The sequence below is a fragment of the Ruditapes philippinarum genome, unplaced genomic scaffold (genome assembly GCF_026571515.1).
Source record: "Ruditapes philippinarum isolate M1 unplaced genomic scaffold, ASM2657151v2 ctg1619_1_1_1_1, whole genome shotgun sequence".
In the NCBI taxonomy this organism is placed as follows: domain Eukaryota; kingdom Metazoa; phylum Mollusca; class Bivalvia; order Venerida; family Veneridae; genus Ruditapes; species Ruditapes philippinarum.
The window spans coordinates 43,969-60,998 of NW_026858824.1; the positions used below are offsets into that span (position 1 = coordinate 43,969).

The following is a 17,030-nucleotide window of genomic DNA, read 5'->3' on the forward strand; positions in this document are numbered from 1 at the left end:
TATTGATGACTAATTTTGTTTTTTCTACCAAGTCATTTAATTTTATTCTTTTATATGTGATATAATAAGTTGTTTTTTTATGGCTTTTATTTAAGAAATAATATGTCCAAAACTACGGTGTTCCGTTTGGACAATCGTAAAATTTTCTTTATTTAGTCTGTACGGTCCGCGATGCATGATGGCACGTTGGTGAAAACGCGATGGCACGATGGTACGATGGTAAAAACGCGATGGTACGATGACGAAAACGATATGGTACGATGGTGAAATCGCGATGGCGCGATAGTACGATGGTGAAAACGCGATGTTTCACCATAGAACCACGGATTTATATTATAATATAAATCCGCGATATAACCATCTTGTTTTTACAATCGCACCATCGCGCTGGACATCGGGTTTTCACCATCGTACCATCGCGCTTAAAATCACCACCGTACCATCGCGTTTTCACGATCGTGTCATTGCGTTTTCACCATCGTACCATCGCGACGACAAGATGGTGAAAACTCGATGAATGAATCGATTTCACAACAGTGAAAGAGCGATGGTACGATGGTGGAAACGCGTTGACACGATGGTGAAAACGCGATAGTATGATGGTGAAATCGTGATGGAACGATCGTGAAAACGCGATATATCATCGCGTTTCACCATCATACCATCGCGACATCGTGATTTCACCATTTTATTTTTGAATGGATTATCTTCAAACTTAGACATGATAACCTTTTAGGATACACAAGATAGACCTTGACCTTACTCATAAATGACCTTGGCCTTGAAGGTCAAATGATTGAAATTTTCATTTTTTTTTTGGCTGTAGATAACTGGCTTTAATTGTTATTACTAAATGGATTGATTTAATATTATAACAGAACATTCATTCAAGACCTTCATGTATATCAAACTCAAATTGACCTTGGCTCATTTATGACATTGACCTTGAAGGTTGAATTATTGAATTTTCATTGATTTTTACTGCAACTAACTGTAACTTGGTAGTTAATAAATGGATTATCTTCATACTTTGACAAAACAACATTTTTGTCAAGACCTTCTGAAAGGTTGAACTGAACTTGGTTAAATTGGCATAAATTAGTTATTTATGTACGGATTTTAGTTTAAACATAGTTTATTTCAAACAAGTATACACATTTACAATTTACAAACAGAACTTTACAACACATGAAATGAATGAAAAAGGATCAGAACCGAAAGCTGATGCTTATATAGGTCTTATCCTAGTTTTTATTTGCTAAATATTGGCAGTGTGTATATGTATGTACATGGATATGCTTGAAAGTACAATGAGTAATTATGTAATAAGAATGGATTTTATATTAAATACAAAACATATGAGTTCGTAGTTGGTTAGAAGAAGGTTTTGTAAAATAATCAACTATCTGAAAAAGAGAGGAAAAGAAGAAATAAGATAGCAGAGAAAAGAAGATATTTCAAGACGGCACTAACAGTATGGCATTGATAAAAGAAGGGTATCTTAAGTAAATCGCTTGCTTTTGCTGATATAATCTTGAACAGTAAGAAAAATATTACAGTTAGTATTATCACTCATGTTACAGTCGCCATGTAGTAGTGTGTGCAACGTTATAGTACAGTAGTTTGATAAGGTGTTCATGAAACTTTCTCTTATTCCATTATAAAGTGGGCAAATAAAAAAGTAATGGTGTGTAGTTTCACTAAGACCACAGCTACATAGTTCTGACTGAGAAATGTTTTTTTCTGAAAAGATGGTGATTAAGTGAACTACATCCGGTACGAAGCCGTGTGTGTAGAACTTGCAGTTTTCTATTCCCAATGTAAAAATAATTTGGACATTTTAGATTATGTTTCAATTTGTATCTAAAAGATGATAGTGATGAAGAATTTCGAATTTCAGAGGAAAGTTCATTCCAGTCCCGTATTACGGACGGCTAAAAGGAATTTTCATAAAGCGTTGTTCTTGTGCGTACGGTTTGGATGTCCTCGGCATTTCGTAAGTTATATCTTGAAGTATTTCCTACGGATGGCGGGACTAGAGACGAAAGATAATTTGGTGTGAGATCGTGAGTCATCTTGTAAAAAAGTATTAGCTTGTGATTTTTTCTTCGAGTATGGATTTGAGTTAAACTTAAATAAAATAAGAATGGCTACCAAACAAACAAATTGAATAATTAAGATGTGACCTTCACCTTTCATTGACCTTGACTGTCTAGGTCAAATTAATGAAATTCTCTTGTTTTTTTTTCTGTAACTGGCTATAATTAACTTTGTAATTTATCAATGGATATACATGCACAGTGCGTTAACTGGAATGCAGGTTATTAGTTACCCGCACTCCAGAGCATGCTCATTGATTGGCTCATTTTTGCTGGGGTTTACTTATTGTGACGGCAGAGAAAGGGAAAGCGATATAAGTTTCATATTCAGATGCTCGTTCATTGGTTACTTTTTTCTGGGGTTTCATATTGTGACAACAGGGAACGTGCTTTATGTTTAACTATGATATAAAAGAGAAAGAACATCAAAACACTCGGCAATCTAGGCCCCCGAGCAAATCAGATAGCCTCGTGTTTCGATGCTCTTTCTATGCATTACTTAATATCATGAGATCTTTAATGCCAGAACCGTCATGTATATTAAACTCAAATTGACCTTGACTCATGTATGACCCTGACGTTGAAGGTCAATTTATTTTATTTTCACCGATTATTGCTATAGATCTAATTGGCTGTAACTTTATTTATGAATGGATAATTTTCATACTTGGACAAAACAACCTTTTGGACAAGATTTCAAGGTTGAACTGAACTTAATCTTTAGCTTTAACTGACCACAACTGTCAAGGTCAAAGTATTGAATTTTGGTTAAGTTGTCATAATTTTGTTATACATGTATGAATTTGATTCAAACGTGGACAAAACAACACTTGTGGCCAAACAGACATATAGAATAATTTGGAGATGACCTTGACCTTTGCCCGGTGGTTGCTCTTGTTAATGATTACATGTCTAATGGTTACATCACATGTCTAAATATAAAACGTCAACCATGATTTTATGGCATAACAACACACACTTTCGGTCGGTAGTTCACCATTATATATTTGAACAACAACCACCGACAAAATTACTCACGACGTTGAAACTCGACGATCCTAGCCTTTGTGTGATGTTCATCTTATGAAGTGGACTAATTTAACGAAAAATAAACACTACTTACATGTTTATATTCAATATGAAAATATCACTTTATTCCATCATTAATATATATTTCAAAACAATAACCGCTTTCTTTGATTTATCCAACATACCACTCTTTTAGAAGTAGTAACTGTATGACTATCCCTACAGACAGCAGTTAGGACATTAAAGCCCTGTAAGAACTCGTAGTTATAATATATCTGTTTGACAAGATATCACTATTTCTTTCTTTACAAAAAGCAAATAAATAAATAAATAAATAAATAAATAAATAAATAAATAAATAAATAAATAAATAAATAAATAAACAAGATATGTTTGTTAAACATGTATGCCCCCTATCAGCAGTCATGTGGTCAGGTTATTGTGACTGACTTTTGACCTAGTGACCAAAAAGTCAATAGGGGTTATCTACTGGTCATGACTAGTCACTAGGTAATTGTGACCTTAAAGGTTGTGTGCAGCAATTTTATGACGAAGTTATCGCAAATCTTACTAAATGGTATATGCATACATTTTATGAATCACGTAGGCCTGCTTAAAGACAGCCAATTTGTTGTATTACATAAGATCTTGAAATGTGTATACCAAAGGCATTTTTCCTAAAATCAATAGGGGTTATCTGCTGGCCAAGACCAATGCACCTTTGAAGTTTGAAGGTGAAAAGGCCCATGAGTTGTTGAGACATTGATCAGAAAGCGTTTATACCTATAAGGTCAATGTGATCTTGACCTCTAATCCCTTGGCTCCAAAAATCCATTTAGGTTATCTTCTTACCAAAAGCAATGCATCTGTGAAGTTTGAAGGGCAAGGGTTCATGGGTTGTCCAGCTATTGATAGGAAACCGTTCTGACATACAAGGTCAATGTGACATTTTAGAGTGGTAAATTTGATGGTTTATGTACATCACCTTTGATCTTGATATTTGTTACAAACTATCAAAGTACTTCTAGACATTTTTTTATATACTTTTATTATAAAAATGTGTAAGTGTATTTATTGAGTATATATATATGTTTCTTTTAACCTGTATAAAATCAATCAGTCCATCAGTCATTAAGATATTATAAATCAAATTATTTAATGATGAATTATTTATATAAAGTATCATCCTAATGAACACTTTAAAGGCCCATTATGCCCATGAAATGTCTTTTTTTATTCCTCCAAACCTTTTTATTTTTGGTGTCCTGTTATAGTTTCCAAAAAGGTTACTCACTGGCTATTTACCTGAACCATCTTATTCTTCTGTTGCTTTTTGGGTCATATTTTCAGGTATTTTAAGTATTTTATTTCTAATCATATTTAGTATTTTAGCCATTAATTACATAAACATGTAGAAACAATTAAATAAAAATTAAACCCGTTTTTCTTTCTAAATTAGAGGCGTGAGAGATATGTAAATAATGTTAAAAGAAAGAGAACGAAAATATAGTTGACTTTTTTTTTTAAGAAGTTAAATAGCTGGTTAAATTTCCTGCAATTTAAGAGTTTAGACTGATATGGATCTTAAGAAGCAAGTTGCGTTTCATACGTTAATGGGTTTTTACTCTAATTTTAATACTCTCCTTTAGATGTTGAATCCTCTCCTTTATCCATTAAACATGAAAAGGGCGACATAAGATATTTAGTTACCTTCTTAAAATAGTACGAACACTAACAAGTAAGTTAACCTCTTGCAACAGAAAAAAACGATAAAAAGTGCCAGTTAGCGTCAGTGGTTCATACGGGAATCGAACCCGCAAAGTTTTGTGTGACAGACAAATTTTGAACCATTTCAAAGCGAAGTAACCACTCGACTATGCCGACACCCACCTGTATGAGGTTTAACTAAATATATATAATGTATACTCTCTGCTGAGATCGTTATTTTCTATTTTTAGATAACTATGTTAATATAGCATGATCACGTGACTAATGTTATCTTATGTACATATATTTATTTCATTCAGTGAGATACTAAATTCAAAATTTATAGGTCTTCTTTTGGTTGATGGAATCAGTCCACAGTTATTTGCCTTTCGTTGACCACAATAAGGAAGTAAATCCGCATAAAAGAGTGCCTGTGTTTAATGCCAGACATAAATGAATAATTGAATGAAAGAGATAGAAAAAAGGCCATTTCCTGACAGAATTCATTTCAAATAGTTGGTAAATGCCAATTTTGATCCAGATTTTATGCGAGTAAGTATTTTTTTAGTGTTTTTCTACATGACAGAACTCACATGGTTCCGGCTAATTACTGAAAACTGTCAGACTGATGCATTTTGAACTGAAATGCTGTGGAAAAATGATGCATGACCCCTAGTTTGCTATAGCTGGAATTATTTATCTTGGATGGTACTGTAAGCACAAGTGACTTTGATTTGATTGGAGAGTTAGTAAAATTGCCAGAGGGTTTAATGTTTATATAGAACATATAGTGAAATTAATTGTGGTCTGAGGCTAGTCCAACTAATTAGACTTGTCAAAGAGACACCGAGAAAATTTTGGACGGGCGCTGTCTTTTTCCAACAGTTTGACAGTAAGAAAGAAAAGTCTGTAAAATGGGTCAAACCGTTCACGCCAAATTAATTAGGCTAGTCTGAGGCCTGATAGTAACATTTATAAGAACATGAATGGTGACATGTCCGGGGTCCGTACTCTCAGTGTCTGAAAGGGCGGATGGACCCTCATAAAGCCTAGAATACATACCTACATATATTTTAAACAAGACGTATATCTTTAAAAAAAATACTCGGCCGAAATAAAACTGGTTAACTTGCACACGTAAGTTCTTAGTTTTCCATACAAAGTGATATAGAAATGCTAGCATAGCTTGCAAATCAATGACGTAAACTTGCAGGGTTGTTAATTTTGGAAAATGGAACACTTAAAGATGTATTGTATACTGGTATGTGTTTCTTAGCAAACCTGTCGTGTTTCGGTAAGTGAACCAACATCAATCTAAGCAGTCGGTAAGGCAACTTTTTTTTAATATGCAAAAAATATATAATTTATAAACACTATATCAACTGAACACATCAATAATCATATAATATATATGGCACTTATTGAATATCATAAAGAAACTCTGATAAGTTCTGATGTTATTCTCATTATTTTGGACAAAATCAAAAAATTAGATCTTTTGTAACATCAGCTCTAAGTAGGTTCTTACTTAAAAAAACTTTTCACTAGAAAATGTTATAAGATCTGAATGCAAGAATATATAATAAAGTTGACTTTTTAGAATAAAAGTGCCAGTTTGCGTCAGTGGCTCATACGGGAATCGAACCCGCAAAGTTTTGTTCCCATAACAAATTTGAATCCATTTCAAGAGCGAAGTAACCACTCGACTACGCCAGCACTAGAAATATTGTCGACAAAATTATAGTATTTAAACTATCGCGAAAATAGCGCCGATTGATTTAAATACCGTCTGCCTATGTTTTAAGAGTTTAGATCTTAGCAATGCGGAAATATGATTCACATTACCATGATTTATTATAAAAACATGTTTATGATACATTACACTTAAAATAACAATAAATACACATGTACACGGATGGAAATTTCAAAGGCTATGTGCACACATATATATATAGACCTTATTTATGGTTTTCCCTATATTTATGACATTAGACTGATATGGATCTTAAGAAGCAAGTTGCGTTTCATACGTTAATGGGTTTTTACTCTAATTTTAATACTCTCCTTTAGATGTTGAATCCTCTCCTTTATCCATTAAACATGAAAAGGGCGACATAAGCTATTTAGTTACCTTCTTAAATTAGTACGAACCCTTTGTAGTGAATACTAAAAAGTAAGTTAAAATGCAACAGAAAAAAGCGATAAAAAGTGCCAGTTTGCGTCAGTGGTTCATACGGGAATCGAACCCGCAAAGTTTTGTTTCAAAGACAAATTTTGATCCATTTCAAAGCGAAGTAACCACTCGACTATGCCGACACCCAACTAAATGTGGTTTAAGTAAATATATATAATGAGATCGTTATTTTCTATTTTTAGATAATTATGTTAATATAGTATGATCACGTGACTAAAGATATCTAATGTATATATATATATATATATTCTAAACAAGAAGTATCTTTAAAATAAGATACTCGGCCGAAGTAAAACTGGTTAAATGAATTTGTTAGTTCTTATAGTTTTCCATGCAAATTTATATAGAAATGTTAGCATACCTTGCATATCAATTACATCAATTACGTAAACTTGTAGGCTTATTAATCTTCGAAAATAGAACACTTTAAGATGTATGTGTTTCTAAACAAACCGGTCAGTAAACTAACATCCACGCAGCCGTAAGGCTTTTTTGAAGATATGCCAAATATATATATATATATATATATAATATATATATATATATATATATATATATATATATATATATATATATATATATATATATATATATATATATATATATATATATATATATATATATATATATATATCAACATTATAAACACTATATCAATTGAACACATCAATAATATCATATCTTATTACATGCTTTTCGGTGGTTTATAGAAATATATCAGTGACATAAAACTGGTAATTTCACTGTTTGAAACAGTGAAATTACCACTTTGATAATTTCACTGTTTTGAACTTAAGCCCCTTACGTTGTTTCAGTGAAATACCAGCGTGCATAGTACTGGGTACCAACTTAATGACGTGACGTCGTAAATGACGTCACGTTGTATTATTATTTGGCGCGCTTTTCATTCAGTATTAGGCTTAATGTCTCTTTAAAACGTTTCTTTGCATGTAATAAAAAGAAAATTTGTTTAGTTTAGTGTAAGATCGATATATTTCACCTTGTGAACACCAAAAGTTCATATTTCACTCGTGGCTGCGCCACTCGTGAAATATACCTTTTGGTGTTCACTCGGTGAAATATATTACGATCTTACACTGAACTAAACAAATATCCTCTATATATATATGCCACTTATCGAATATCATAAAGTAACTCTGATAAGTTCTGATGTTATTCTCATTATTTTGGACAAAAATAAAAACATAGATCTTGTGTTACATAAGCTCTAAGTAAGTTCTTACGTAAAATAAACTGTTCACTTGGAAATGTAATGAGAATTGTAAGAAGAATGGTTAAACAGGACTAAAAAATCTGAGTAATTTAAATAGAAAGTTAAAGAACTGTCATGTACATTTTATTTTAGAACTATCTTTTACATTTTATTCTATAATGGCAAGAACTATATCTACATTTTAGATTAGAACTATCCTTTACATTTTATTTTAGAATGGCAAATGAGATTCCCAGATTTCATTATGTAATTTTAAAGTGACCAATGAAAACTCTGATATTCAGTTCTTCCCTGTAAATTTTACAGGAAGTCAAACTGAAAACAGACCTGCCTTTGACCGGAAAAATATCAACAGATGTCAATTTCACATGATAGCGCACATTGAAAATGTCGAACAATATGCAAGTTTAGCAACTTAATAAGGGGTATATTATGAACATTTACATAACAAGATTTATGTGCCTAATTATTTTTTATAATCACGGGATATAGGTAAGCAAGTACCGTGGAGACAATCTGCCGAATTAGCCCCATATTTTATTCAATATTTATGTTATAATGAGGACAGTGCGACTGTTGTATCGATTAGATTATCCTCCTTATTAACTGCACCGAGCGATATCGATTATTGATTTCATTAATGTTTTCAAATGGAAACTATCAACGAAAAACATTTGAAGAGCTATAAGCCACCCCCTACGTTACTGGAAAGCGATATAAATATATAGTGTAGTGGTTAGCATACTGGACCGCCAAACCAGAGACCCGTGGTTCGAGTCCCTGGCTGCGGCGTGCCTATTTTTCGTGCGATTTTTCTATGTATAATTTCCCGCTCATGACTTTCTTTATAAATATCTCTTTGTTTGAGCGTTTTCTTTTACCTCGTGGACACATGTGTGTCCCAAAGCTTGTTGGCGTGTATGTTTGATCCATTGGAGGCCTGAACAGAACATGAAAAACGTAAAAGGCATTGATAAATACGCGTGATCGACGAAAGGTATCCCATCAGAACGCACTTCTTCTTCAGACATCTCGAGACAAACCATAAGCTTAACAAAGCCTAAATACCAAGACAAAATACCCCCTGCCCCCCAAAAAAAAAAACAACAACAAAAAAACCCCCAAAAAACAAACAACCCCCCCCCCCAAAACAAAAAAAAAACAAAAACAACATAAACAAAAAACAACAACAACAAAAACCCACAGTGAAATAAGTTAAACGGCAAAAGTGTTTAAGGATAGAATAGTTGCATTTTTTATCTAACTAAAGTGATTAAGGTATCTGCCTCTCATCAGAAGTCATGGGTTTTGAGTACCCATCTTTCTTTTCATATTACACCAATTCTGGTTGGATGAGAAATGTGACAAAATAATATAATATATTTAACATATAACATATTTAACAGAACATAACTAAATAATAATGTTGAAAATATCCTTCTCTTACAGCCGACAAACTGGAGAATGTGAATTGTATAAACATTAATTTAATCACAAAAATTCTAGTGATATACGAGTAATCAATCTCTGTGAATGACGAATGTTTAATATTCTATAAATGTTGTTTCTCTCTCTATTAATATCTGTGTTTAAGAGTCTTTCTGTAGTAAATTTCATTCCACCAATGTTTGAATTTTATTTGTTTACTCTTTGATGCTTTGTCCAGACTCTTAACATTGATTTTGAGTGCATGTAAACGGCATTGATGCTGTACAAACTGTTTTTGTTGCTGGGCAACAAGATATGCTGGTGCAGGCCCGTACTGGGCATGCGCATTCATCGCCAGATAAGCAGGCGTAGAATATTACGCCAATTAAGTGACAACCTGAACTGTGTGTTCGGACTTGAAATGATTTGTCCTTGGTTTGCGTAATGGATTTGACTAGTTGACATCAGACGTTTTAGGGATATTCTTCTATTTTCTATCAGGAGACTGGAGCACAAAAAGCACATTACAGCTGATACGACACAGAGTCCGAATGAAAAGCTGAGATTTTCAACCATCATTGCACCATAAAGTGACACACCGGCCAATATACACACACCTGAAACATAGAAATTAATACAACAAATAAATAAATAAATAAATTAATTAATAAAATCTATACTTATAAATAAAAAAGACCATAATATAAACAGTTTATATCAGGCATTCAAAAAGTTTCCACTAGACTAGCTACCTAATTTCAAATAACGATATATCGTTGATATATCGTGTTCCGATATATCGTTACAAATAATGACAACCCCAGCTCCACGTTGGACAAAGACACAACCACAGACAAATTTTGCAATCACATTTTATACAGATGCAAGTATTTTGTCAATTTAAAATAAATGATACCTTAAAGCAGCATGCCTCCAGATGAGCGAAAATATTTCAATAACTCAAACTTGTGAAAAAAGTACTAAGATTTTAAGCAAAAGAGAAATATTCAATATTCAAGTAAAAATGTACATGTTATGAGCGATTATTGGTGAATGTTTCATTAATAGTAACTATATTTCTACTGTGTTACTAACGCAGTATTGGCATTTTTTTTGCATATATTGACCTCGTTTTGTAATAAACGTGGGTTGTAAGTGCCATTGATAATGTGTAAAATGATTGCTTTTGGTTACTTTACAACAATATGCATTTGATTTCATTTTCAAAATTTACATGAAAACAAGCATTAATCTTGAGGCGTGCTGCTTTAATGAAAAAAGGTTGGTATTTAGATTCTGTTTTACAGTACATGAAAGATATATACCTACCAGCAAATAGCATAAGCATGATTCCCCACATCTTGATAGCTATACTTTGTGTGCAGAAAAACTGCATGAATATCAGAAATTCAACACAGATAATTGCAATAAGACCTATAACCTCCAGGGCTTGCACACATTTCAGCCACCCTATAATAGATAAAATTGGAAAGTATATGTATATATATGGAATCATCTAGATATGAAATAAACTAATAAAACTTATAAACCTTTCCGCTCATTACATTTTACATATCTGGCAATTAGTACTATTTTTATGTTAAGATTGAAAACACAATTGTATGCTTTATTTTATTTACTAATTTTGCGAGTTATTTAACAGGAGAAATAATATTGTTTTCATTGATAAACTGAATAGTTAATTATACACCAATCGATATTTACGCCGGGTCCCCACTCTGGGGTACCAACCCTCCGGTAAAGGTCAGTAAAATGGCTCATGACATTTACTCGGCAGTGCATGTACGGACTGGAAGGTAAAAACTTTACTTATTTCCACACATTCATTCCCCCTATGCAATGTCTTTGGGACCGGGTTAACAAATAACTGGTGTATTACAAGTAATAGAAAGAGCACCGAAACACGAGGCTATCTGATTTGTACGAGGGGGCGTAGCCCCCGAGTATAAATCAGATTGCCGAGTGTTTTGGTGTTCTTTCTCTTTTGTATCATAGTCAAACATAAAAACACGTTCCCTGTTGTCACAATTTTAAACCCCGGGAAAAAGTAACCAATGATCGAGCATCTGAATATGATATTTCTGCCGCTTTCCGTTTCTCTGCCGTCACAATATGTAAAAATGAGCCAATCAACGGGCATGATCTGGAGTGCGGGTAACTGATACCTGCACTCCAGTTACCGCACTATGCATGTATATGTATACAATTTAACTCTGACACTTTTTCAACAGAAAGGTCCCAAAACTATGATACAATAAAATTTAATGTACCTTGTGCCATATTTGAATCTGAAGCACAAACACATTTTTCACCGAAGAAAGTCAAGCACGAACAGGATCGGAACAAACCACTGTGATATCGACTTTGGAATGCACCGTCCTCATGTTGAACCCAAAATGTAGTCCCAATACCCACACAGTGTACGATGAACGCCACACCCAACACAACAGCACACACCTTTAATACATTCGAGCTGTCTGAAAATATTCTACAACTGTCGACCATTTTAGTAATTGTTACTTGTACATCAAATGTGTTGATAATATCCTCCAATAACTGTTCACCATTCCAGTTACCTTTTTCTTCTTAAATTTTGAGTCAAACACAGCTTTATAAATAAACCAATGTCACAGTTGATGATAAACTTATTCAAGAGGCTGTCTCGGTCGATACCAGATCGATATATTAAAGTGAGTGTATTCAATATTAAAATGATTTTCTTTGATAAATTGCTATTGTGTTAGTCGCCCCTTTTATACGTATGGCTCCAGTAAAATTTATTATCACACTTTTTAAGTTTTTATAGATCTCTATCGTGATAAATTATTTTATTTCCTTCATTTGTTGAATATTGTAATGTAACACTCTAATATCCAGTTTTCAGACCACCTATAGACCACCTTCCATATTTATCTAAAAAACAATATCTTCAAGATAATGATAGTTCTTAAACATATGCGGATAGTTATTGTTGTAATGTTTAAGTTATATTTGGAGAAAAAAAGGATACAAGCACGGATAAAATCCACAATGATTTACCTGTTCAGCCTTAAAATCGTTCACTTCTCTAAACATTTACTTACACAATTTACGTCACTCTCAATGTGCACCTTTGTAAAATGTATATGTAATTATATATAATAAATAAATCGATTATTATTTATGCTAAATTTCAGAAATTAAATGATAATGAACTTGTAATGTATTTAATGTTCTTAAAACGATTTTTAACCACAATTAATTTCATCATTGAAAATTAAGTACGAGTAATACAAATGTGGTAGATCTATAATTACATGTATGAATATATTATTTCGCGCGTTTGCATTGCATACAAGTTCTTTTAAATATAAGCAAAAAATTCTACTCCTAACCATGACTAATAATTGTATCTTTTAGAAACGTTTCTCATGTACAGTTATAATTTATGTTGTGAATTTTTGCTGAGTCACTACATCTTGATAAGATGGTGGTGGGGGTTCTAATGTTATTTCGTCATGTGTTGGTGGTAGATCATCAGTATTTTGAGAATGATTCAGACTGGATGCATGGTCTGGTTGTGAAATTGTTGAGTTAGTTAAAATTTGTGGAACGTATGTCTCTACTTCAACAACTCGTCGGCTTTCAATATCATTTTCCCGGTGAACGCAGCTATCAGTGGAATGCCGAGGTTTCCGATCATTGTGGATGAGGAACACACAAATTATACACAGTATACCAGCAATCGTACATAAAATGTATGAATAGTCAAAATTTCTGACCATTTTGGAGCCATAGATTACAATACCTATCAGTATTGACGCTCCTGAAACAAAGACATAATTGTTCTAGTAAATGAAATACTGTAAGAATATCTTATTTAGATCAAGCGAATAGCCACTCAGTTGCAGTTAAAAGTTATCTTCTATACGCAAATGTTATTTTAGCTCAACGTTTAAGGAAAAAGCAGGGCTATTGTCACGACCCGCACGTCGGCGTTGTCATCGGTTCAACTTTTTTGGTAAAGTATTCGTTTATGATCTTTTACTACTGTACTAACTAAGCTATTACATGTATGGAGTGGCTGCTCTAGTATAAATAAATTTTTACCTACCTGATGCCAGTGTTAAGATTGCTGCTGACGATTTAAAATGAGTTCTTCGTGATGAGACACATTGTATGATGAATACAGCACCAGCAATTACAACACATATGAGACCAAGCCATTCCAGCACTCTCACATATGTTAACCAAGCTGAAATAACAAAATATATACAAGGCCAGATTTTTTAAAATATTTTCATTCTATTTTTTTAAACTTCCAAAATATGTTATAGACTCTGAGTTACAGCATAAGTTACAAACACCCTTTGGTAAACAGCTGGACGAGTACACCGTGTAATTTGTAACGTAGGAAAGTGAAAACTATTCAAGATGAATTGTGCACAAAAATCTAAACAAACAACACGGTAAGTTAACAAAATAATATATTATAGTACTTCAAATTAAAGGATAGGGCTGCTAAGGCATTATTTTTTACCCTCATTACAAATATTTTCAGGAAATATCATTTTGCAGAACTATTTGTATAAAATATTATTCAGTTTTTATGTTTATTTTATTTTTTTATGACAAAACTCAAAATATGTATAAAATATAAAAAAAAGAAATAAAAGTATTACACGTTTTATTATAATACTTAACAAAGTCATCTGCAATGCAGTGTCCAGGTTGTCATTCTCACAAATCATATTTGTAAAATAGTATAAAGATATTTTTGTCTTAGCACCCGTACTTATTTTAGCATAACATTTATTGGTCTATTTACTTACCGTGTTATTTGCTTCAGTCATAGATATGCACAGTACGGCGTTATTTCCGCACAAGTCCTGCGTTAATATGACATTTGTACGTTACGGGATGTTTTTTTTTGGGTTGGGTTTTACGTCGCACCAAGAAAGAAAGGCCATATGTACGTGCATTATTTCAGGCAAGAACGGGCACCTGAGTAAAACCACCGGGGTCCCGTAAGCTAGCTGGATAGCTTCCTCAAATGAAAAAATCATAAGTCCCTGGAGGGACTCGAACATAGAGCGGAGAAAGACAAGTGGTTTTAGCCCACTCGGTTACGGTATGTATACGGTGGATTAATTCTTTATTAATTTTCGAACACGCCATTCGTAAGTATAGGGTGCCAAATTATCTAGGCTATATGGAGCTTAAACAGTTATTCACAAAGCAGTGGAGTATAAACAAGAGCTGTCGGTAGGACAGCAACGCTCAACTATTCTTAGTGCCTGATAGTAAAAGAGCCTTGATAATGTAAAATTTTCTGAGTTAATAACAAAAGGACAAATTTTTTCTTTAAATCCATGTTACAGTTATAGACCTTGGAGAGAGTCCTATTATGCTCTCAAAGAAGAGTATAAAATAACAACTTGTTTCAATAGAATATGAAAATATCTGAGGTGGTATGCAAACCTAAATGTAAATTCTAAGTTGAAAAAAGGGCATAATTCTGTCTAAATGCTTGCCTGTCTACAGGTTGGTGTTATAATGGTGACCAAGTGTAAAGTTTTAAAGCCATATGTCAATGGACTTTGAAAATATTTGAGGTATTACAAAAACTTTAACGTAAATTCTATGTCGAAAAAGGGGTATAATTCTGTCAAAATGCTTGATACAGTTACCTCCTCCTGTCTACAGGTTGGGGTAATGATGGTGAACAAGTGTCCAAAGTTTCAAAGCCATATGTCAATGGACTTTGAAAATATTTGAGGTATTACAAAAACTTTAACGTAAATCTAAGTTGAAAAAAGGGGGAAAATTCTGTTAAAATGCTCGATAAAGTTACCTCCTCCTGTCTGCAAGCAGGGCCATGAGGATGAACAAGAGTGCAAAGTTTCAAAGCCATGTATGTCAATGGATGAAAATATTTGAGGTATTACAAAAACTTTAACATAAGTGGTTACGCCGACACCGACGCCGACGCTCGGGTGACTACAATAGCTCTACTTATTCTGATCGAATAGTCGAGCTAAAAAATACTGACCTGTGACTGGCACGGCAACAGACTGACAAAAACAATCATCATTTCCGAAATAACACAGACATAGTTTCCACAACCCGCTATGAACTTTAAATACATAATTTCCACCAACTTCGATTTTCACCCAATGATTGGTACCTAAACCTACACTCTGTAGAACAAATATTATAATCAAAAGAATTATATTCGCTTTAAAATATCCAGAACTGTTACACTCCAACATATTGCATTGTTCTGGTATATGTGTATTATCCCCTAAGTTGATGTAGAAAATGAAATGCAAAACACGAGTATTTACACATATCAGCATTTAGCAGCAGACACATAGGTAGAAACGACTTACAGGTTAGTAGAAGAGAGTGTTCTTGATAGAAAATATATCTAGTTATATTAGATGATCAGTGTATTTTGTAACTCGACATAACATTATGATCTACGTATATAACCGAGCTATATCGAATGAAAAAAATACGAGTTGCTTCCCTTATCTTGGAGTAAATTGATATCAATACAAAATAAGCTTTTTTAAACCGCTAGTTTGTTATGATTAAATGTCCGATTTTAAAATGTATTACACCAATACTAAGCTTTGGCTCTTAGCTTCATCACAGTATAAAATTCAACACATCTTTGGACTTCAAAGTATTTAAATTAACTGTTAAACCTACCGTATGTCAGACCATTTTGTATACGATTTATACAGTGATTTATACAGTGAGATACGCAACCCGTTATTTTTATCAAACATTTCAAACATGCGTTGGATATCTTCCATGTTCTCAATTCCAAAGATGATAAGCCCAACAACTATAAATATAACTGCAAAAGAGATGTAATCATTAAAATAAAGATATACATATCATTAATAAGAAGAACTATTAGACGGTAAATGAACAACGTGTTACTATATACAAACAATAACTATTTCTTCCGTAAAGAGTTTGACATGTGTCACTTTGCTATGAATTAACGATTGCCTGGCTGGCAAAGTACCACGTTATTAGTAATACAAGTGGAAATAGTCTACATATAATATATCACTTTCATGAGGTATCAACTAAAAACAACACAAAATAGTGACAAACATTCTTTCTTTGAAAGATATATTTTATTGATGAACAAATAAGCGACACAAACATAGCAATGTCGGACTTTCGTTTTGTCGTCCTGTCGCTAGCGACAACGCGGCACGCCAAACGGCGCGTTGTCGTGCGGCGCATTGTCGCGATGTCGCCCTGTCGTTTGGCTTAAAAGCCAATACTTCAATTTGAACCGGGCGACAATGTGACA

General features: G+C 33.2%; 1 protein-coding gene across 3 annotated transcripts; it reads right to left on the bottom strand.

The window, feature by feature from the left end:
* Positions 1-9,630: 9,630 nt before the first annotated feature.
* LOC132754397 (uncharacterized) lies at positions 9,631-16,177 on the bottom strand. Of its 3 annotated transcripts, XM_060745019.1 has the most exons (6): positions 15,744-16,177; positions 13,806-13,946; positions 13,087-13,517; positions 11,983-12,625; positions 11,021-11,161; positions 9,631-10,308 (listed from the first exon to the last, which is right to left on the bottom strand). In XM_060745019.1, exons 1-3 carry the CDS (start codon positions 16,048-16,050, stop codon positions 13,138-13,140), a joined length of 828 nt encoding a protein of 275 aa, XP_060601002.1. In that variant the 5' UTR covers positions 16,051-16,177; the 3' UTR covers positions 9,631-10,308; positions 11,021-11,161; positions 11,983-12,625; positions 13,087-13,137. The 3 variants fall into 3 exon arrangements, with proteins under 3 accessions (XP_060601002.1, XP_060601001.1, XP_060601003.1); XM_060745018.1 differs by having other exon boundaries at positions 11,983-13,517; positions 15,744-16,176; XM_060745020.1 differs by lacking the exon at positions 11,021-11,161 and having other exon boundaries at positions 11,983-13,517; positions 15,744-16,176.
* Between the last annotated feature and the right edge of the window lie 853 nt (positions 16,178-17,030).

Coding starts and splice junctions, on each gene's coding strand:
- LOC132754397 (XM_060745019.1), bottom strand. CDS start 16,050: ATGCTGATATGTGTAAATACTCGTGTTTTGCATTTCATTTTCTACATC. Junction 13,947..15,743: donor TGTTGCCGTGCCAGTCACAG/GTCAGTATTTTT, acceptor TTGTTATTTCAG/CTTGGTTAACATATGTGAGA. Junction 13,518..13,805: donor AATCTTAACACTGGCATCAG/GTAGGTAAAAAT, acceptor TCTTTGTTTCAG/GAGCGTCAATACTGATAGGT.